The 24231-nt window shown below is 45.8% G+C and overlaps 1 protein-coding gene and 1 long non-coding RNA gene across 6 annotated transcripts in view; both read right to left on the bottom strand.

Moving 5' to 3' along the window:
* Window positions 1-24231, bottom strand: part of LOC126982920 (prolow-density lipoprotein receptor-related protein 1-like) — a 199081-nt gene that overhangs the window by 88484 nt on the left and 86366 nt on the right. For both annotated transcript variants that reach the window (XM_050835201.1, XM_050835202.1), the window contains exons 40-44: window positions 21708-21860; window positions 19529-19696; window positions 18612-18710; window positions 18246-18460; window positions 17047-17233 (exon numbers count right to left, since the gene is read on the bottom strand). In XM_050835201.1, the coding sequence (XP_050691158.1) occupies window positions 17047-17233; window positions 18246-18460; window positions 18612-18710; window positions 19529-19696; window positions 21708-21860 (822 nt within the window). The remainder of the gene's footprint in view (window positions 1-17046; window positions 17234-18245; window positions 18461-18611; window positions 18711-19528; window positions 19697-21707; window positions 21861-24231) is intronic.
* On the bottom strand, window positions 4417-6297 carry LOC126982927 (uncharacterized). Of its 4 annotated transcripts, none has more exons than XR_007735415.1 (4): window positions 6284-6297; window positions 5613-5658; window positions 4705-4790; window positions 4417-4431 (listed from the first exon to the last, which is right to left on the bottom strand). It is a non-coding gene; the product is annotated as an uncharacterized LOC126982927 (long non-coding RNA). The 4 variants fall into 4 exon arrangements; XR_007735416.1 differs by lacking the exon at window positions 6284-6297 and adding an exon at window positions 6268-6281; XR_007735417.1 differs by lacking the exon at window positions 6284-6297 and adding an exon at window positions 6024-6037.

The raw sequence follows: 24231 nt of genomic DNA, 5'->3' as shown, positions 1-24231 counted from the left end.
TCTTCTCCTCTTCTTTTTCCTCTTCCTCCTCTTTCTCAACTTCCTCCTCTACCTTCTACAGAAACGACGATGTTTACAACGACGTGCGTGAAGAACACACACACACACACACACACACACACACACACACACACACACACACACACACACACACAGAGAGAGAGAGAGAGAGAGAGGGATGTATAAAGAAGACGGTGATGCTCCAGTCTCTCTCTCTCTCTCTCTCTCTCCTGCTACTACCACCCATAACAATAACAATAATAATAATAATAATAATAATAATAATAATAATAATAATAATAATAATAACAATAATAATAATAAAAATAATAATAATAAAAATAACGTCAAAATTATACGTCTCTTACGTCAGAGATTATATCACGAAGCCCCGCGGCAACACACACACACACACACACACACACACACACACACACACACACACACACACACACACGATACCTACTAGGGGTCGTATTAAGACATTTCGCCGCCCAAGAACACATATTTGACAAGGCTTTCGTAAGAGTTGTGGGCATATACAGGAGTAGTTTTATGACCCTGGTGGTAGTCTGACCCTTCCTCTGTACCATGAACCTGAAGAAACACTCATTAGAACCCGACTGACCCCCTCTTTGACCTTTAGAAATAGCTGATGTGAGAAGCAAAAGTGTCTTATCTACTATTCTCTTCTCTCTCCTTTCTTTCCTTCTTTTCTTGTCCATTATCTTTCCTTTGCCAGAGTCTTTCTTATTCTCCTCTTCCTTTCTTTTTCCTTTGAGTCTTTCCGGTTTTCCTTTCCTTTTCTTTGTGTCTTCTCTTTTTCTCTGTTCTACTCTTCCTCTTCCCTTCCTCTTCTTTTCCGATCTTCCTTTCTTCTTTCTTTTTTATCTTTATTTCCTCTTCTTATTACTCTTATTTTTTATCATCATTACTCCTCCTCCTCCTCGTTCTCCTCATTTTATTCATCTCCGTTTTAGTCTTCCTCTTTCCTTCCTCTTCTTCTCTCTTCTTTTTTTATCTTCCTTTCTTCTTTCTTTAATATCTTCCTTTCCTCTTCTTATTGCTCCTATTTATTATCATCATTACTTATCTTTCTCCTCCTCCTCCTCATCATCATCATCTTATTCATCTTCCCTCCTACGCCTCCTCTTCCTACTCTTCATCTTCTTCTTCCTCCACCTCATCTTCTTTCTTCTCTTCTTCTTCCTCCTCCTCCTCCTCCTCCTCATCTTATTCATCTCCTTCGTTTCATCTTCCCTCCTACGCCTCCTCCTCCTACTCTTCATCTTCTTCCTCCTCCACCTCATCTTCTCTTTCTTCTCTTCTTCCTCCTCCTCCTCCTCCAAGGTTAAGTATCACCTAACCTAATACGGAACAGCGGTGTCTTCAAATCTCTCTCTCTCTCTCTCTCTCTCTCTCTCTCTCTCTCTCTCTCTCTCTCTCTCTCTCTCTCTCTCTCTCTCTCTCTCTCATGCCCGGCTAATCCTGACTTTTCATTTTTTTGCCTCTATTATAAGAAAAGATAAAAAAAAGAGTTAATATCCATACGTTAAAGAGTGAAACGTGCCGAGGAGGAGGAGGAGGAGGAGGAGGAGGAGGAAGAAGATGAGTGAGGAAACGGTAACTGAATAAAGGGGAAGGTGAAAGAAAATCAAAGAGAAGTTAAGGAAAAGAAGGAAAAGGAGGAAAATGAGGGAAAGGGAATGAGAGGAAGAGAAAGGGGCAAGAAGGGAAGGAAAGATAGGGCAAGAGAAGGGACGAGAATGGAAGAAAAGGAAATGAAAGGAAAAGAAAAAGAAGGGAAGGGAAGGGATGTGAATGAAAAAGGGAAGTGGATGAAATGAAAGGGAAGGGAAGGGAAGAGAAGGGAAGGAAAGGGAAGGGAAGGAAAGGAGAGAGAGAGAGAGAGAGAGAGAGAGAGAGAGAGAGAGAGAGAGAGAGAGAGAGAGAGAGAGAGAGAGAGAGAGAGAGAGAGAGAGAGAGAGAGAGAGAGGGAGAGGTGATGAAAGGCTACAGAATCAACCTCCAAACAGACGCGAGACAGAGAGAGAGAGAGAGAGAGAGAGAGAGAGAACGTAAAAAAACTAAACAGACGAGGAAAAATGTAATAACGATAGAGAGAGAGAGAGAGAGAGAGAGAGAGAGAGAGAGAGAGAGAGAGAGAGAGAGAGAGAGAGAGAGAGAGAGAGAGAGAGAGAGAGAGAGAGCTCAGTCACAACATGCCTCATAACTTCGCCAACATCCAATATAAACTTCAAGTCGTATTTGGTAACACTTTGGTCACACACACACACACACACACACACACACACACACACACACACACACACACACACACACACACACACACACACTTTACGATCGTCAGGATTTTTTTTAAGACAAAGTCGGGCGTCATTTTTGTCAGCAAGGTCAATTATTTTTTTGTTCTTTTTGTTAGTGACGAAGATGCCTTTTGAAAATTTTTAACCGTGAAAGCAAAGAAAAAAGTAGAAAGAGGATAAGAAATATGAAAGTGGAGGCAAAATATAAAAGGGAAGGGAAGGGAAGGGAAGGGAAGGGAAGGGAAGGGAAGGGAAGGGAAGGGAAGGGAAGGGAAAGGAAGGGGATGGAAGGGAAGGGAAAGGAAGGGAAGGGAAGGGAAAAGAAGGAAGCGGAGGGGCACAAGAGAGAGAGAGAGAGAGAGAGAGAGAGAGAGAGAGAGAGAGAGAGAGAGAGAGAGAGAGAGAGAGAGATGGTAAAGTATAAAACGAAACCATTTTTGCAACGTTAATTAAGACAAAACCAACTTGCTGGGACGGAGCGATCGGTTTTTGTTATCGTAAATGGAGAAGAAAAATCAAACCAATTCTAATCGCCCTACAATCCCTCCAGTCTGTCTCACACTCCCACCCTTACACTGACCCTCATACTGGCACCTCCACACCCTGGCACCTCCACACCCTGGCACCTCCACACCCTGGCACCTCCACACCCTGGCACCTCCACACCCTGGCACCTTCACACCCTGGCACTTCCACACCCTGGCACCTTCACACCCTGGCACCTTCACACCCTGGCACCTTCACACCCTGGCACCTTCACACCCTGGCACCTTCACACCCTGACACATTCACACCCTGGCACCTTCACACCCTGGCACCTTCACACCCTGACACATTCACACCCTGGCACCTCCACACCCTGGCACCTTCACACCCTGGCACCTCCACACCCTGGCACCTTCACACCCTGGCACCTTCACACCCTGGCACCTTCACACCCTGGCACCTCCACACCCTGGCACCTTCACACCCGGGCACCTCCACACCCTGACACCTTCACACCCTGGCACCTCCACACCCTGACACATTCACACCCTGGCACCTTCACACCCTGACACATTCACACCCTGGCACCTTCACACCCTGACACATTCACACCCTGACACATTCACACCCTGGCACCTTCACACCCTGGCACCTCCACACCCAGGCACCTTCACACCCTGACACATTCACACCCTGGCACCTTCACACCCTGACACATTCACACCCTGGCACCTTCACACCCTGACACATTCACACCCTGACACATTCACACCCTGGCACCTTCACACCCTGGCACCTTCACACCCTGGCACCTCCACACCCTGGCACCTTCACACCCTGAAACATTCACACCCTGCCACCTCCACACCCTGGCACCTTCACACCCTGGCACCTTCACACCCTGACACATTCACACCCTGGCACCTTCACACCCTGGCACCTTCACACCCTGGCACCTTCACACCCTGGCACCTTCACACCCTGGCACCTTCACACCCTGGCACCTTCACACCCTGGCACCTACACACCCTGGCACCTTCACACCCTGTAACATTCACACCCTGGCACCTCCACACCCAGTCACCTTCACACCCTGGCACCTCCACACCCTGGCACCTTCACACCCTGACACATTCACACCCTGGCACCTTCACACCCTGACACCTTCACACCCTGGCACCTTCACACCCTGGCAACTTCACACCCTGGCACCTTCACACCCTGGCACCTTCACACCCTGGCACCTTCACACCCTGGCACTCACACCCTGGCACCTCCACACCCTGGCACCTTCACACCCTGGCACCTTCACACCCTGGCACCTTCACACCCTGGCACCTTCACACCCTGGCACCTTCACACCCTGGCACATTCACACCCTGGCACCTTCACACCCTGACACATTCACACCCTGACACATTCACACCCTGACACCTTCACACCCTGGCACCTTCACACCCTGACACCTTCACACCCTGACACCTTCACACCCTGGCACCTTCACACTCTGACACCTTCACACCCTGGCACCTTCACACCCTGACACATTCACACCCTGACACCTTCACACCCTAGCACTTTCACACCCTGACACCTTCACACCCTGACACCTTCACACCTGGCACCTTCACACTCTGGCACTCACACCCTGGCACCTCCACACTCCGGCACTCACACCCTGGCACCTTCACACCCTGGCACCTTCACACTCTGGCACTCACACCCTGGCACCTTCACACCCTGGCACCTTCACATCCTGGCACCTTCACACTCTGGCACTCACACCCTGAAACCTCCACACTCTGGCACTCACACCCTGGCACCTTCACACCCTGGCACCTTCACACTCTGGCACTCACACCCTGGCACCTCCACACTCTGGCACTCAAACCCTGGCACCTTCACACCCTGGCACCTTCACACCCTGGCACCTCCACACTCTGGCACTCACACCCTGGCACCTTCACACCCTGGCACCTTCACACTCTGGCACTCACACCCTTGCACCTTCACACCCTGGCACCTTCACACCCTGGCACTCACACCCTGGCACCTCCACACTCTGGCACCTTCACACTCTGGCACTCACACCCTGGCACCTCCACACTCTGGCACTCACACCCTGGCACCTTCACACTCTCGCACTACCACCCTCGCACCAACACACCCTGTCACCTTCACACTCTGGCACTCACACCCTGGCACCTTCACACTCTGGCACTCACACCCTGGCACCTTCACACCCTGGCACCTTCACACTCTGGCACTCACACCCTGGCACCTTCACACTCTGGCACTCACACCCTGGCACCTGCACACTCTGGCACACACACCCTGACACCTCCACACACTGGCACTCACACCCTGGCACCTTCACACCCTGGCACCTCCACACTCTGGCACTCACACCCTGGCACCTTCACACCCTGGCACCTCCACACCCTGGCACCTTCACACCCTGGCACCTCCACACCCTGGCACCTTCACACCCTGACACATTCACACCCTGGCACCTTCACACCCTGGCACCTTCACACCCTGGCACCTTCACACCCTGACACATTCACACCCTGGCACCTTCACACCCTGGCACCTTCACACCCTGACACATTCACACCCTGGCACCTTCACACCCTGACACATTCACACCCTGGCACCTTCACACCCTGGCACCTTCACACCCTGGCACCTTCACACCCTGGCACCTTCACACCCTGACACATTCACACCCTGGCACCTCCACACCCTGGCACCTTCACACTCTGGCACTCACACCCTGGCACCTTCACACCCTGGCACCTTCACACCCTGGCACCTTCACACTCTGGCACTCACACCCTGGCACCTTCACACACTGGCACCTTCACATCCTGGCACCTTCACACTCTGGCACTCACACCCTGGCACCTCCATACTATGGCACTCACACCCTGGCACCTTCACACCCTGGCACCTTCACACTCTGGCACTCACACCCTGGCACCTCCACACTCTGGCACTCAAACCCTGGCACCTTCACACCCTGGCACCTCCACACCTGGCACTCACACCCTGGCACCTTCACACCCTGGCACCTTCACACTCTGGCACTCACACCCTTGCACCTTCACACCCTGGCACCTTCACACCCTGGCACTCACACCCTGGCACCTCCACACTCTGGCACTCACACCCTGGCACCTTCACACTCTGGCACTCACACCCTGACACCTCCACACTCTGGCACTCACACCCTGGCACCTTCACACTCTGGCACTCACACCCTGGCACCTTCACACCCTGGCACCTTCACACTCTGGCACTCAAACCCTGGCACCTTCACACCCTGGCACCTTCACACTCTGGCACTCACACCCTGGCACCTTCACACTCTGGCACTCACACCCTGGCACCTCCACAATCTGGCACTCACACCCTGGCACCTTCACACCCTGGCACCTTCACACCCTGGCACCTCCACACTCTGGCACCTCCACACTCTGGCACTCACACCCTGGCACCTTCACACCCTGGCACCTTCACACTCTGGCACTCACACCCTGGCACCTCCACACTCTGGCACTCACACCCTGGCTCCTTCACACCCTGGCACCTTCACACTCTGGCACTCACACCCTGGCACCTCCACACTCTGGCACTCACACCCTGGCACCTTCACACTCTGGCACTCACACCCTGGCACCACACCCAGTCACTCTCACACCCTGACACCTTCACACCGTGGCACTCACACCCTGGCACCTTCACACCCTGGCACTCACACCCTGGCACCTTCTCACCCTGGCACCTTCACACACTGACACTAACTCTGGCACCTTCACACCCTGGCACTAACCCTGACACCTTCACACTATGGCACCCTCACCCTGGCACTCCCACATCGGCACTCACCCTGGCACTCATAACCTACCCTCACACCCTTATTCTCACCACTGGCCTTTCACCCTCACCCTCGACCTCACTCTGACACCCTCATCCTGGCCCTCGCTCGCATCTTGGCACTCATCCTCCCCACCTTCCCCACCCTTCGGATTGGACAGTGCCATAAACAAAGCCACAGTCCGCCTCACCCAGTGCAAACAAACACCCACGAGGTCTTGTCCCTAAAGCAGAGGAGAAGGAGGAGGAGGAGGAGGAGGAGATGTGGAGGAAGATGACGACGACGAAGAATAAGAAAATGAGAGGGAAGAGGATAAAGAGGAGGGTGAGGACAAAATGAGAACGCAAATGAAGAAGAATTAGAAGAAGAAAAAGATGAGAATGAAGAGGAAGAAGAAGAAGAAGATGAGAATGAAGAAAGAGAAGGAGAAGAAAAAGAAGAAGAAGAAGAAGAAGAAGAAGAAGAAGAAGAAGAAGAAGAAGAAGAAGAAGAAGAAGAAAAAGAAGAAAAAGAAGATAATAATAATAATAATAATAATAATAATAATAATAATAATAATAATAATAAGAAGAAGAAGAAGAAGAAGAAGAAGAAGAAGAAGAAGAAGAAGAAGAAGAAGAAGAAGAAGAAGAAGAAGAAGAAGGGGCATATACACGAGGTCAAGAACTGTACAGAAATATAACTCCTTGAGGCCTCCCCGTCGAGAGAGAGAGAGAGAGAGAGAGAGAGAGAGAGAGAGAGAGAGACGGTAATTCGTACAAATGACTGTCTTCCACTGCCCACCCACACCCTCGCTCACTCAAAATCTCACTTCGCCAACTTAATAATTATAGACGATGAGAATAAAGAAAAAAAATAATGATAATGAAAGAAGAATGTGAATTAGTAGTAGTAGTAGTAGTAGTAGTAGTAGTAGTAGTAGTAGAAGTAGTAGTAGTAGTTTAAAAATAGAAGGGGAAAACGAAGAATAACAAGAAGAAGAAGAAGAAGAAGAAGAAAAAGACATAATTGAACACGAAGACGAAGAAGAACACAAAGAAGATGAAGAAGATAAATAATTAAGAAGAAGAGAAGGAAGAGGAAGAAGAAGTTACCGGGCCCCCCAAACATCAGCGTGATCGACCGCTGATTGGTGGACGCCCGAAGTTGCAACGTAATCGACCAACCAATCAGAGGACGCCTTGCCCCGCGGGTGCTATTAATCAGCCAATCACTGGCGAGATGACAGGAAAGTGAGCTGGGGCCCTCCACCACCACCACCACCACAATTTACCACCACCACCACAACTACCACCAATCAAGCACCACCACCACCACCACCACCACTATCACCACCACCACCACCACCACTATCACCACTATCACCACCACCACCACCACAATTTACCACCACCACCACAACTACCACCAATCATGCACCACCACCACCACCACCACTATCACCACCACCACCACCACCACCATCACCACAATCACCACCGCTATCTAAATTACTATAAACCATCAACACCACAATCACCATTACCATCACCACACCACCACCACCAAAGTAAAGATTCATCACCACAGTTACCATCAAGATCATCACCACAATCATCACCACACCACCACTATAGTCATCACCACCATCACCACCACTACATAAATTGCTAAACACCATCACCACCATTACAATCACCATCAACAGCACCACATTCATCACCACACAACCACATCATCACCACCACCACCACTACCACCACAAACAACAACATCACTACCCAAGTTAACAAGAATCATCACCATCATTATCACCACCACCACCACCACCACCACCACGACCACCATCATCACCACCACAATAGCCTGGCAACTTCAACACCCATAAATTTCATACACCCTGAGCCACACTAAGACTGGCTCTCAACACCACCACCACCACCACACTAACACCACCCGCCCCCCTTACGTAAAACCACCACCACCACCACCACTACCACTATTCCTGACCCACCACAACCAACACACACACACACACACACCGTAACAGGTACTACATAACCGTACTATTCACCACCATCACCACCACTATCACCACCATCACTACCACAACGTAAGTCTCATAATACCTCGCGGCATCAACATGAATAATACATAAAGATCAGTCAGGCGAAGGTGCGTGTGTGCGTGTGCGTGTCAGAGGGAGAAGGAGCCATGTCTCACCTCACACACACACACATAGGTACACACACACACACACACACACACACACACACACTCGTTAACTACACCCTCAAGTCCACCTTCTCATCCGCCTCACACACGCTTCAAATCCACTTGGCACTCGTCCACGGGTAGGCCACATGGCACCCAATTAGCCTATACGTGGACACAGCGAGTTGGGTTGTGCGTGAGGGCCGACAGAACGCACTCACACGTTATAGAAAGGCCACACTGCACCAGGCTTTAGGTCGCTGCTGGCTACTCCCGAGCGTGCGAGAGAAGGAGGGGCCCGAGAGTGTGGCGGTGACTGTACAAACTCCCGCACTGGTAGACGGACACTGAGGTTGGCTTTAGCTAGGGAGGATAACCCATCTTCGCCCTCCCTCCCTCTGCCTCTCTCTCCCTTCTCCCTTCTCTCGTCTGTCTCCTCCCTTCTCCTCCTTGTCCCTCTCCCTCTCCCTGATTCGCTCGCTCGCTCCCTCTCACCCAAACATATCCTCGTGCTTCTCTTCCTCATCTTCCTTCTATTCTTTCTCTTCCTTCTCCTCCTCCTCCTTCCTCTTTCTTCTTCCGTCTCATGTCACATTCTCCACTGTTCTCCTTTGTATCTCTCGTTCTCCCTCTCTCCTCATATTCTTTATCTTCCTCCTCCTCCTCCTCCTCCTCCTTCCTCTTTCTTCCTTTCGTCTCGTCACATTTTCCACTGTTCTCCTTTCTATCCCTCGTTCTCCCTCTCTCCTACTCTTTCTCTTCCTCATTCCTCTTTCTTCTCCTTTTGGGACCTCATTCCTCTTTCTTCTCCTTTTGGGAGATGGGAGATGCCCTTTAACGTAGACAAGTGCCAGGTCCTTCAAGTTGGAACGAGAAATAAGAAGTTCGAATACGAAATGCGCGGCGTTAAACTCAAAAGCGTTCAATGCGTCAAGGACTTGGGGGTCAAAATCGCGTCAAACCTCAAATTCTCACAGCAATGCATCGATGCAGCAAATAAAGCGAACAGAATGTTGGGCTTCATTAAAAGAAACTTTGTATTCAAGAATAAAGATGTAATACTCCCGCTCTACAACAGTTTAGTCAGACCCCACTTGGAATATGCGGTACAGTTTTGGTCTCCCCACCATGCAAAAGATATTGCTAAATTAGAAGGCGTTCAGCGTCGGGCAACGAAAATGATCCCTTCCTTGCGCAACAAATCCTACGAAGAAAGGCTTTCTACCCTTAACATGTTCTCTCTTGAGAAACGTCGCTTCCGAGGAAAACTGATCGAATGTTTTAAAATACTTAATGGTTTCACGAATGTAGACAGATCAACATTGTTTATGATCGATTACACTTTGCGCACGAGAAACAATGGCGTAAAACTCAGATGTAGACAAGTAAATTCAGACTGCACAAAATTTTTCTTCACCAACGTTGTAATGCGAGAATGGAATAAGCTTCCACCATCAGTGGTCCAGTGTAACACGATTGACTCCTTCAAAAATAAGCTCGACCGTCACTTCCTTCAACTTAATATCAACTAGAGTAGAAATGCAACGTTTTGGAGTCTTCTGATTAATGTAAAATCACTTAGGTTTAAGGACAGACCACCAAGTCTGGACCATGGGGTCTGTGTGGTCTGATTTTCTATGTAAATCTATGTAAATCCTCTTCCTTCCCCTCACAAGCATATCCTTCTCATCTCATCTCCTCCTCCTCCTCCTCCTCCTCCTCCTCCTCCACCCTCTCTCCCTTCTCTTCCTACTTCCCTGCTGTCCTTCCTCACCTCTTCCTTCTCCTCCTCCTCTTCCTCATCTTCCTCCCTATCCACGTTTCACCTTCCTCCCTCCCTCCTGTCCTTCCCCTCTTCCCCCCTCCCTTATTACGTGCAAACTTAGTAACCTCCTCCTCCTCCTCTTCCTCCTCTTATTCTTCCTCCTCCTCCTCTTCCCCTTTTTTTTCATTCTCTCTCTCTCTCTCTCTCTCTCTCTCTCTCTCTCTCTCTCTCTCTCTCTCTCTCTCTCTCTCTCTCTCTCTCATAAGAACATAAGAACGTAGGAGTCTGCAGGCAGCTCCTTTGAACCTAAGCTCCCGTGTATCTAACCCCACCTAATATCGCTGCCCATGAATTTATCTAATCTATTTTTGAATGTGACAACTGTATTGGCACTCACCACATGACTGCTAAGCCTATTCCACTCATCTACCACTCTGTTAGTAAACCAATTTTTGCCAATGTCCTTGTTGAATCGAAATTTATCCAGTTTAAACCCATTACTACGTGTCCTACCCGGTTCTCTTACCAACAAAACCTTATGAATATCCCCCTTATTAAAGCCCTTCATCCATTTAAAAACCTCGATCATATCTCCATGCACCCTTCGCGTTTCTAGAGAATGCAAGTTAAACTGTTTGAGTCTCTCTCTCTCTCTCTCTCTCTCTCTCTCTCTCTCTCTCTCTCTCTCTAACATTTTTTTCCTTTTAAACATTTAACCTTTTTTCTCTATCTTTCTCGCTTACTCTACCTGCAGTGGGAGGAGGAGGAGGAGGAGGTGGAGAGAGGAAGATTAAAGAGACAAGTGGAGAGAGGGGAGAGGAAAGGGGAGAGGTGGAATGTGGAGAGAGTGGAAGAAAGAGATAGGAGAAAGAACAGGAGAAAGAGAAGGAGGAGGAGGAGGAGGAAGGGGGGGGCAGGAAGATTGAGGAGACAAGAGGGGAGAGGAGGAGGAGGAATGTGTGAGGAAGAGAGGAAAAGAAAGGAGGAAGAAGAGGAGGGAGGAGGAAGACTGAAGGGAGAGGAAAGAGGAAAGGAAGAATGTGAAGGGAATAGAGAACTGGGATGGAATAAAGGGGAACAGGAGGAGGCGGAGGAAAGGGGAAGGTGGAGAAGGAGGAGGAGGAGGAGGAGGAGGAGGAGGAGGAGGAGGAGGGGGGGGAGGATAGATGCATAGGAAAATCGTTTGGACGGAGTGGGAGCTGTAAGATAAATGATGTGTGTGTGTGTGTGTGTGTGTGTGTGTGTGTGTGTGTGTATCGATGACACGTAATGATTTAGGAGTTGGGGGGGTCGATTATGTGTATGTCAAAGTAGTAGTAGTAGTAGTAGTAGTAGTAGTAGTAGTAGTAGTAGAATTAGTAGTAGTAGTAGTAGTAGAATTAGTAGTAGTAGTAATAGGAGGAGGAGGAGGAGGATTAACCACAAGAAAACCATAATTCTTGTATATACACACACACACACACACACACACACACACACACACACACACGTACGCGAGTCTAGCACATGATCAGACAAAGGTAGATAGGCAACAAACACGCACGCGAGGAGGGAATTCCCCGAAAGACAGACAAACGACAGAACAGAGTTGGATCAAAGAGAGAGAGAGAGAGAGAGAGAGAGAGAGAGAGAGAGAGAGAGAGAGAGTGTAAAAAAAGCCACTCAGATCAATAATGGCCCCCCGTGGAGGCACTCGGCAGGGTGTCACCATCAGCGGGGACGCTCTCAAGGTTGACTGCAGCCCCGCGTTGGCAAGAAGAGGTCAACGGCCCCATACAGTACGCACGTGTAGGCGTTATATTGCTCTTCTGTTTTGGGAATTCAGACTTGCCTATTTGTACGCATATTTCCGTGTTAGTAGAGCAAAGAGACAACTGGAGAGAGGTCAACGGCCCCAATAGTAAGCACGCGTGTAGGTGTTTGGGTTTCGGCAATTGCCAATTTGTACGCTTACTTCCGTGATAGCAAATAGACGAGTGTTGAGTGTTCAAAATAACCCCAAAACTTTTAAATGACCCTTAAAATGTTCTAAGTACCCCAGAAATGCACCTGGAATGAATGCTTAGAACACTTAGAAATGTTGAAAAACATTGTTTTTTAAATATAGTTCCTCGAAATGTCTTTGTTGTCGCCCGGATGCAAGCACTGGTTAATAGTACAATAAGGTTGATTATGGATATAAAATAATATATATAGCTGGGATATTAAGAGGGATGTTAAAAAGTAGTGAAAATGGTGACGCGGGTGTGGTGTGGTGTGGTGGGGTTCGGCTGCTCGAGGAAGTCACGCCAACAGTGTGGTGAGGGACAGATGAAGGATCTCGCTGGTGCGAGGGGAAAGGCCAACACAGCCCCGGGGACACTTGTAGTCCGTCTTTGTGATGAATTAGTTGTGTGTGAAAGGGGGAGCCTGTGTCTGTGGGAGAAGACAAGGCAGAAAGAGTTATGCAGAGCTGTTGTGACGGACTGAGGTCCGCCGTCCAGCTCTCGAGATAGCGAGGCGGCAAACCACGGGGGGGGGGGGGGAGAGAGAGAGAGAGAGAGAGAGAGAGAGAGAGAGAGATTTACATAGATTTACATAGAAAATCAGACCACACAGACCCCATGGTCCAGACTTGGTGGTCTGTCCTTAAACCTAAGTGATTTTACATTAATCAGAAGACTCCAAAACGTTGCATTTCTACTCTAGTTGATATTAAGTTGAAGGAAGTGACGGTCGAGCTTATTTTTGAAGGAGTCAATCGTGTTACACTGGACCACTGATGATGGGAGCTTATTCCATTCTCGCACTACAACGTTGGTGAAGAAAATTTGGTGCAGTCTGAATTTACTTGTCTACATCTGAGTTTTACGCCATTGTTCCTCGTCAAGTGTCATCGATCATAAACAATGTTGATCTGTCTACATTCGTGAAACCATTAAGTATTTTAAAACATTCGATCAGTTTTCCTCAGGCGACGTTTCAAGAGAGAACATGTTAAGGGTAGAAAGCCTTTCTTCGTAGGATTTTTGCGCAAGGAAGGGATAATTTTCGCTTGACGCTGAACACCTTCTAATTTAGCAATATCCTTTGCAAGGTGAGGAGACCAAAACTGTACCGCATATTCCAAGTGTGGTCTGACTAAACTGTTGTACAGCGTGAGAATTACATCTTTATTCTTAAATAAAAAGTTTCTTTTAATGAAGCCCAACATTCTGTTCGCTTTATTTGCTGCATCGATGCATTGCTGTGAGAATTTGAGGTTTGACGCGATTTTGACCCCCAAGTCCTTGACGCATTGACCGCTTTTGAGTTTAACGCCGCGCATTTCGTAATCAAACTTTTTATTCCTCGTTCCAACTTGAAGGACCTGGCACTTGTCTACGTTAAAGGGCATCTCCCATCTATCCGACCAAGCTGAAATTTTGTGCAAATCCTCTTGGAGGCTTTGCCTGTCTTCGTCAGTGAGAACCGAGTTACCAATCTTTGTGTCGTCTGCAAATTTACTAATGCGGTTATTGAGTCCAACATCCACGTCGTTGATGTAAATAATGAAGAGCACTGGGCCAAGAACCGAGCCCTGAGGGACGCCACTAGTGACAGGCGCCCACTCTGAGTTAAATCCGTCAATCACTACTCTTTGTTGTCTGTTGCTCAACCAATTCGCGATCCATTGGTTTACCTGACCGTCAATACCTATTTGTTTTAATTTGTAAAGTAATTTATGATGCGGACTTTATCAAACGCTTTCTGAAATCAAGATAGACTACGTCCAGTGATTTGGTTACGTCATAAACAGTGAAGAGGTCGTTATAAAAGGTTAATAGATTTGATAGGCAGGATCTTTTGTTTCGAAGCCATGTTGTGAGTCCCCAATTAATGAGTGGCTTTCAAGGTAACTCACAATTTTGTCTCTAATTATGCCCTCAAGTAGCTTACCTACAACCGAAGTTAGACTAATGGGCCTGTAATTACCTGGTACTTTTTGTCTCCTTTCTTAAAAATCGTGTCACGTTAGCCTTTTCCAATCTGAAGGACAATGCCTTGTCGCAAGGACATATTGAATACGGTTGTGAGGGAGGAGAGTATTTCGCTCTTTGTTTCTTTCAGCAGAGTTGGATATACTTTATCAGGTCCAGGACTTTTATTTGTTTTAAGTGATTTGAGGGCTTTAAGGACTTCATCGGGTTTTATTTCAAAGTTAGACAATGCATGCTCGGGATTTACATTAGTACTGGTGTTGGTGGTGGTGGTGGGAGGACTGTTATTATTAAACACCGAGGAAAAGTAATTATTTAATAGGTTTGCAACGTGTTGGCTGTCAGTCACTAGTGCACCGTCGCTGTTTATTAAAGGTCCAATTCCACTTCTGATCGCAAAATTCCACTTCTGAGAGAGAGAGAGAGAGAGAGAGAGAACCTCAATAGCTATATACCCCGAAAACGTGAGTTGAATTGTATGTCCTTCTGAGAGATGTATTATCTTGTTATTGTCATATTCTGATGTAGGAGCTGAATGATGGTTTATTGCTTTCATGTAAGTGCCTGAGTTTCGGATTTGTGATTCTGAAGATATGTTTTTTGTTTACCAAATAAGTTTGACCGAATATATTATCCAGTCAACGACACGGGTTTCAGTCCTACCTTACTGGCCGCAGCGGGGCGGTAAAGGTCATAAATACCCCCAAAAAATATTCAAAATACCCCCAAAATGTTAAATGTTACATATTCCAGAAATGTTCAAATACCCTAAATGTTTGAAATACCCAGAAATGTTCTAAAAAAATACACCATAAATGTTATAAATACCCCAGAAATGTTCTAAATACCCCTAAATGTTCTAATTAAGTACACCACAAATGTTATAAATACCCCAGAAATGTTCTGAATGCTCCAGAAATATTTTAAATACCCCAAAAATGTTGTAAATGCTCCAAAAATGTTCGAAATACACCACCAATGTTCAAAATACCCCCAAAATTTTCTGAATGCTTCAGAAATATTTTAAATACCCCAGATGTATGAAATACCCCAAAAATGTTGTGAATGCTCAAAAACTGTTCAGAATACTCCAGAAATGTTCGAAATACCCCAATTTTTTTCTAAATGCTCCAGAAATGTTAAATTTTACCCAGAGATTTTGTAAATGTTCCAGAAATGTTCAAAATGCCCCAGAAATGTTTAAAATGCTCTAAAAATTTTCATAATACTCCAGAAATGTTTAAGTTTACCCAGAAATTTTCAAAATGCCACAAATTGTTTGAGATATCAGAAAATGTTTTGTCAAAAAATTTAACACATCTCAGAAAGGCCTAAATTATCCCTGAAATGCTCAAAATACACCAGAAGAATGGCCAAAAATGAACTATATCCAGCACAGTTCATATCTCACAGTGGTTGTAGAAACACTATTGTATGAGTCAGGTTCTTGGGCCACAGGAGTCTACCCACCCATGGCCTCTGAGTTACCCCTCCACGAACCACTGGCTAAACAAGAACTATATCCAGCACAGTTTATATCTCACAGTGGTTGTAGAAACGCTTTTTTATGCGTCAGGCTCTTGGGCCCCTGGAGTCCACCCACCCATGGCCTTCAAGTTACCCCTCCATGAAACACTGGCTAAATAAGAACTACATCCAGCACAGTTTATATCTCACAGTGGTTGTAGAAACACTTATATGCATCAGGTTCTTGGGCCCCAGGAGAACCACCCATGGCCTTTAAGTAACCCCTTCAAGGACCACTGGCTAAAAAAGAACTTCCGTATATCCAGCACAGTTTATATCTCACAGTGGTTGTAGAAACACTAATGTATGCTTCAGGTTCTTGGGCCCTTTAAGTAGCCCCTCCAAGGACCAATGGCTGAAAACGAATCATATCGAGAACAACATATATCTTGTAGTGGTTCCAGAATGACTATTGTATGTGTCAGGTTCTTCGGCCCCCTGGAGAACCACCCATGGCCTACAGGTTAAGAACAATGGGCCATTCACACCGTCACTGTCACCCTCACTGATGCTGCACTCCTGGGTTATCTATTTTCCTGATCATCCTTCGCTTACCTTATTTGAAGTCACAACCAAGTGAAACGTAACTGCCAACTCAAACGGGGGTGATGACAATGATGATGAAGATGATGGTGATGGTAAGGATGCTGGTGATGATGAAAAGGATGGAAGTGATGATGATGATGTTAATAATGATGGTGATAAGGAGGAGAAAGAGGAGAATGTAAGTGATGATGATGATGGTGATGCTGATAATTATGATGATGAGAAGGAAGAGGAGTAAGAAAGGAGTGATGATAATGATGAGGATGATGATGGTAAACAGGCTTATAACAAGGGTACATCGATGACAAAGGGAGGCGAGGAGTGGAATAGGGCACAGGCAACACAAGGCAGGGCTGTACTCACTGGTGCAGTTGGCTTCGTCTGAGGCGTCGGTACAGTCTGGCTGGCCGTTGCACACCCACACATCGGGGACGCACTCTGTGACAGGGCCGCCACACTTAAACTGTGACTCCAGGCAGCCATGAGGCACGCAGCCAGAGGGCTCATCACTGCCATCCCAGCAGTCCTTGTGGCCATCACAGTAGGAGGTCTGTGGAGCACCGAGACCAAGGTGTTGTTAAGGGTACAAATACTACTCTGTTGTTGAGAAATACAATAATAGTACCAACCCTCACATATGCAAGTGAAACGTGGGCCTGGAATGAAAGTCAGAGGTCTGGAGTGCAGGCCGTGGAAATGAGTTATTTGAGGAGTGCTTGTGGTGTGAGTAGAATGGATGGAATGAGTAATGAAAGTGTGTACAAGCATTTTGGAATGTGTCACAGGGGTGAAGGGAAGAAGTGTGGAGTGGTGGAAGAAATGAAGCAACAGACCTTAAAGTGGTTTGGCCACATGGAGCGAATGGAAGAGAGCAAGATGACCAGAAGGGTGTATGTGAGTGAGATAGAGGGAGGGAATGCTAGAGGACGACCTCCGGTGAAATGGAGGGATAGGGTGCAAGAGTACGTTAGGGAGAGTGGGGAAAGATCTTTGAGAAACTCTGAGCAGGCAAGGAGGGAGTGTCTGGATAGAGAAAGATGGAAGCTCTTCTGCCGTGGCCATCCCCTGGTGGGAGCTCCTAGGAGCAGGCGTCGATGAAATGATGATGATGATGTTGAGGCACAGAGCCATGGCAAGGCTTTGGGAAAAGAAGAAAACTCCTCTAGGTCTCTACTTAATCCGGTTGCAGCGACGGGCCAAATTTGTGGCTTTACCGTGTAGCAGCGACGGGCCAAATTTGTGCCATGATATAAACCCCCCAAAATAGATGATACATAATCTGATCACAAATGCTTTGATATATATTATGAAATGGTTTGTGTGAGGGGTGATTTTTTCTCATTTTTCTCGCTTGGAGGGACCATTAAGAAACATGATCCCTGCTGCTACTGGGTTAAACAGGAAGACAAGAACTGTGTCACAGAAGTAGGTCTGCGGAGCACCAAGACAAAGGGGTTGTGGGCAAAAATATTACTCTCTTGCTCATGGGTAAAAGCTGTCAAAAGAAAGAAAGATATACTGAAGAAGGGATGAAGAGGGAGCACACAGGGAAGGCGCCTCACCCTTGCGATGCAGCGGCGGTCATAGCGGGAGTAGATGGGACATGAGAACTGGCCATTGGAGCACAGGATGGGGGGCGGCTCAGGGCACCCTTCATCAGGGCTCTCGTCATTCCCACCCTCACCGCAGTCGTTGTCCCCGTCACACACCCACTGGCTAGGGATGCAGCGACCCGTTCCATTGCACTTGAACTCTTCCTCCTTGCACTCCTTCACATCTGTCAAGTGAAGGCATGAGTCTGTCAGCTGAAGTCAAACACATCCCTCTAGGCAGTAACAGTCATGATATCCAGCTAAGTTTTCTGTCTCCCGGGGCTTCCTTTGTTTGGTGCGTTTTATCTCTCATGCAAAGAATCCGACAAAACTCACCGCAGTCTGAAGGTTCGTCGGAGCCATCATCGCAGTCGTCATGCCCGTCACACCGCCACATTCGGGGTATGCAGTTCTTGTTGTCGCAGGTAAACAGATCTGTAGGCCAGTCATGGGGAGACATCAGAAGCACACCATCAACCACCACGCCATCTCATCGTCATAATCATCATCTGTTTAATGTCAGATGTTCCCACGATCTCCCATGAAGTTAGATGGTCAATGACACACTTACAACTCTTTCCGTCCATTCCATCAGCCTCTCCAATATATAAACAAAGCATGAACTATACATAGCATCATAGCCCTCTCATAGCAGGAAAGGATTCAGGTGGAGGGCAGGACAGATGGGCAGTCTTTGTGGCGGTGAATCATTAGAAGCACACCAACCACCATACCACAGAACATGAACAAAACATGGACTCTATGTAGCATCATAACCCTCTCACAGCAGCAAAAGATTCAGGTATAGTGGGACAGACTTCTTTACAGCCTTGCCTCTGTCACCTAGCAGTCACTGGGCATTGATCATGTGCTGCAGTTTGTGTCCTGGGAGGCAAGTCTTTCCTGTATGGCTTTCATTACAGCATTTGTCTGCATCCTTGTTGCGTGGAGAGGGCTCTAAGGAGATGGACCTCACTCACTCAGGGGCAGCCAAGAGTGTTTATAAGCTTAACACAGTGGGGAGGGTTAGCTTGGGATGGTTGGGGTGGACCTGACTTACACAGGGGCAGTCAAGTGTTTATAACCTTATCACAAACACAGGGGAGGGGTGGTTGTCAGGGGATGGACCTCACTCACACAGGGGTAGTCTGGGGTGTTTAAAAACTTAACATGCTTCTTTCTGTGTGAGCATCATTATCCTGAGACTCTACACTAGGGTATCCTAGGAGGGGAGGAGGTTGGCTTGGACTTACCGTCTTCACAGGCGTTGGGACAGTTGTCCTCATCACTGGGCCCATCTTCGCCTTCTTCATCATTGCAGTCATTCTCGCCATCACAGAGGAACACAACGGCGACACAATAGCCGTTACGACACTGATGCGTCCCATTGGGGCAGGCGGCTTTGTCCACGGGCTCAGTGGCTGATAAAAAGTGTACCATGATAAACTCAACAAATTGGTGCTCCATGAGTGAATCTAGAAATAACTACAGACTGGGTGGTGCTCTAACTGAAGAATGTAATAATATTGATAAAGTAGCCTGCATACACAAAATAAAACTTATGTTAGGCCATGCAGCCAAGGCTACAAATTGGAGAGCTTCAGGAAGGGGAAGGAGACAGGCAGAGACTAGTTTACAGGAAAGGTACAGATAATGATGCAACTACAACCGAAAGTTTCAAAAGGAGCTTAGAAAAATTTATGGATGAAAAGAGAAGAGGTGAATAACTTATTTGAATGAATCATCACATGTAAGCTGACCAACTTCTTGTAGTCTCCTTATACCCTTGGATATAATAACAAAACAAAAGTGAATTTTCTTGCTGATCCAGAGAAAAAATTGCTACCAATCTCCAGACCATGTAAGTTTTCATGGTAGGAGTCAAGAAATGAGAAAACAGAAAAAGAAAAGACCAAGCAGTGACATCCCAGAGCTACAAATGTTACAAGGCACTCAGGAGGGACTAACTGCAGCCAAGCTCGTCAGTCATGTCCGAACAGTCCAGCTCCCAGTCGCAGCGCCAGGCCGTGGGCAAACAGCGGTCAGCGTCACACAGGAAGAGGCCAGGCGGGCACGTGCCACTCTTACCTTCACACACACACACACACACACACACACACACACACACACACACAACACCCACACAAAGTTGAACAATGCATGCATGGTATAGTGTCATTTTATTTAATTTCATAATAAACAAAAATGAAATGACAAACAAAACATCAGAATTTGGATAGTTAGTTTAGGAGAAAGACCAAAATTCAATACAAACATGCAGAGAACATTCATGCAGTCCACATGAATAAAATAAAATTGATAATATTGACGAGCATGAGATCAAGGCATTCACAAGCAGAGGGGATAAATGACACAATTAGTGGCACCAGTAGCAGCAGGAGCAGTAGAAGTAGCAGTAGCACCAGCAGCAGAACAATATAAGCAGTAGAATCCAACACCACACAGAGTTCAGACATAAAATGGGAGGAGAATTTCGTGGATAAGCGAATGCAAGCAGAAAGCAGAGCGATAACTAAGATAAAAACAGTGCTCTCAAAATGGTGAAGTGGTTATTTTAGGACACTGCAAGGAGGAGTAAGAGGAAGAAGAGGATGGATAAAGATTTTGGTGGGAAACTGAGTAAAAATTGAATATAAAGAAATGAGAAAGAAGATAAAAAGGATAAAGAAGAGAGGGAATATAGGAAAGAGAATGAGGAGGGTATACATGAAGATTTGGGTGGGAAAGTGAATGAAAATTGAAAATGACGAAGTGAAAAACAAGATGAAAAGGACAAAGGAGAGAGGGAATATAGGAAAGAGAAAGAGGAAGGTCTACATGAAGATTTGGGTGGGAAAGTGAGTAAAAATTGTATATAAAGAAATTAAAGAGGAGATAAAAAGGAGAGAGGGAATATTGGAAAGAGAATGAGGAAGGTATACATGAAGATTTTGGTGGGAAAGTGAATGAAAATTGTATATGATATGAAGAGTGAGATGAAAGAGAGAGAGAAGAGAGGGAGTATAAGAAAGAGAAAGAGGAGAGTGTAGATGAGGATTTTGGTGGGAAAGTGAATGAAAATTGTGTATGACATGAAGAATGGGATGAAAGAGAGAGAGAAGAGAGGGAGTATAAGAAAGAGAAAGAGGACAGTGAAGATGAGGATTTGGGTGGGAAAGTGAGTGAAAACTGTACATGGAAGAAAAAAAAGTGAGGAGAAAAAGAGAAAGGAAAGAGAGACAAAGAAATGCAAATGTTAGAAAGAGTGAATAAAGAGAAAGATAGAAAAACAAATATTAGAAAGAGGAGAGAAGGAATATGAGATGAGACACGAGAGAGAGGAGAGGAGAGAAGAGAAGAGAAGAGAAGAGAAGAGAAGAGAGCGAGAGCGAGAGAGAGCGAGAGAGAGAGAGAATGCTCCAATGCTCTCACTTGTGGTACAGTTCTCCTCATCTGAGTTGTCCCAGCAGTCATTGGTACCATCACACTTCCATTTCGGGTGAATGCAATGTGTCGTGTTGGGGCAGTTGATCAGTTCAGAGCTGTCGTAGCCAACCACCGAGAAGACACTGCAGTCGGACTTCTCTGTGGTGAATAAATCGTAATAATAATGATAACAATAGAAATAATAGTAATAGTAATAGCAGGATACACACGGCTTCTAGTACATAAGAACATAAGGAGTCTGCAAGAGGCTGGTCGTACTATCAAGGGGCTTCAATATGAGCATCAGGAGGGAAATGTTGTAGATAAAAGTTTGATGACCAGTGAATTACAGCCACGTCTCAGTCAAGGGTTTCCAAAATGGGTGTTAATGTGGTAAAGCAATAATTAGAGGTAAAGTATGATTGAGGGAAAGGCTTAAAATACAGGTAAAGGTAAAATATTAATTGGAGGTGCAGTATTAATGAAGAAAATGATTAAAATGGAGGTAAAATTAAAGGAAAGGTGAGGTATTAGTGAGGAAAATGATTAAAATGAAGGTAAAATTGAAGGAAAGGTGAGGTATTAATGAAGAAAATGATTAAAATGAAGGTAAAATTGAAGGAAAGGTGAGGTATTAGTGAGGAAAAAGATTAAAATGAAGGTAAAATTAAAGGAAAGGTGAGGTATTAGTGAGGCAGAAGCTTGAAATGAAGGTAAAATTGAAGGAAAGGTGAGGTATTAGTGAGGAAAAAGATTAAAATGAAGGTAAAATTGAAGGAAAGGTGAGGTATTAGTGAGGGAAAAGATTAAAATGAAGGTAAAATTGAAGGAAAGGTGAGGTATTAATGAAGAAAATGATTAAAATGAAGGTAAAATTGAAGGAAAGGTGAGGTATTAGTGAGGGAAAAGATTAAAATGAAGGTAAAATTGAAGGAAAGGTGAGGTATTAGTGAGGAAAATGATTAAAATGAAGGTAAAATTGAAGGAAAGGTGAGGTATTAGTGAGGAAAATGATTAAAATGAAGGTAAAATTGAAGGAAAGGTGAGGTATTAGTGAGGAAAATGATTAAAATGAAGGTAAAATTGAAGGAAAGGTGAGGTATTAGTGAGGAAAATGATTAAAATGAAGGTAAAATTGAAGGAAAGGTGAGGTATTAGTGAGGAAAATGATTAAAATGAAGGTAAAATTGAAGGAAAGGTGAGGTATTAGTGAGGCAAATGATTAAAATGAAGGTAAAATTGAAGGAAAGGTGAGGTATTAGTGAGGAAAAAGATTAAAATGAAGGTAAAATTGAAGGAAAGGTAAGGTATTAGTGAGGAAAAAGATTAAAATGAAGGTAAAATTGAAGGAAAGGTGAGGTATTAGTGAGGGAAATGATTAAAATGCAGGTGAAATTAAAGGAAAGGTGAGGTATTAGTGAGGGAAATGATTAAAATGAAGGTAAAATTAAAGGAAAGGTGAGGTATTAGTGAGGGAAAAGATTAAAATGAAGGTAAAATTGAAGGAAAGGTGAGGTATTAGTGAGGCAAAAGATTAAAATGAAGGTAAAATTGAAGGAAAGGTAAGGTATTAGTGAGGCAGAAGATTAAAATGAAGGTAAAATTGAAGGAAAGGTGAGGTATTAGTGAGGCAAAAGCTTGAAATGAAGGTAAAATTGAAGGAAAGGTGAGGTATTAGTGAGGGGAAAGCTTGAAATGAAGGTAAAATTGAAGGAAAGGTGAGGTATTAGTGAGGCAAAAGCTTGAAATGAAGGTAAAATTGAAGGAAAGGTGAGGTATTAGTGAGGGAAAAGATTAAAATGAAGGTAAAATTGAAGGAAAGGTAAGGTATTAGTGAGGCAGAAGATTAAAATGAAGGTAAAATTGAAGGAAAGGTAAGGTATTAGTGAGAGGAAAGCTTGATATGAAGGTAAAACTAAATAAAAGATAATTTATTAATGAGGCAAAAGTTTAAAATGAAGGTAAATTTGAGGAAAGGGTGAGAGTAAAATTGAAGGCAGGGTAAGGTATTGAGGAAAGGGTGAGAGTAAAATTGAAGGAAGGGTAAGGTATTGAGGAAAGGGTGAGAGTAAAATTGAAGGCAGGGTAAGGTATTGAGGAAAGGGTGAGAGTAAAATTGAAGGAAGGGTAAGGTATTGAGGAAAGGGTGAGAGTAAAATTGAAGGCAGGGTAAGGTATTGAGGAAAGGGTGAGAGTAAAATTGAAGGCAGGGTAAGGTATTGAGGAAAGGGTGAGAGTAAAATTGAAGGCAGGGTAAGGTATTGAGGAAAGGGTGAGAGTAAAATTGAAGGCAGGGTAAGGTATTGAGGAAAGGGTGAGAGTAAAATTGAAGGCAGGGTAAGGTATTGAGGAAAGGGTGAGAGTAAAATTGAAGGCAGGGTAAGGTATTGAGGAAAGGGTGAGAGTAAAATTGAAGGCAGGGTAAGGTATTGAGGAAAGGGTGAGAGTAAAATTGAAGGCAGGGTAAGGTATTGAGGAAAGGGTGAGAGTAAAATTGAAGGCAGGGTAAGGTATTAGTGAGGCAAAAGCT

Source organism: Eriocheir sinensis, chromosome 52, assembly GCF_024679095.1.
Source record: "Eriocheir sinensis breed Jianghai 21 chromosome 52, ASM2467909v1, whole genome shotgun sequence".
Lineage (NCBI taxonomy): Eukaryota > Metazoa > Arthropoda > Malacostraca > Decapoda > Varunidae > Eriocheir > Eriocheir sinensis.
The sequence above is the reverse complement of the archived record's forward strand: the minus strand, read 5'-3'. Positions and strand labels throughout refer to the sequence as shown.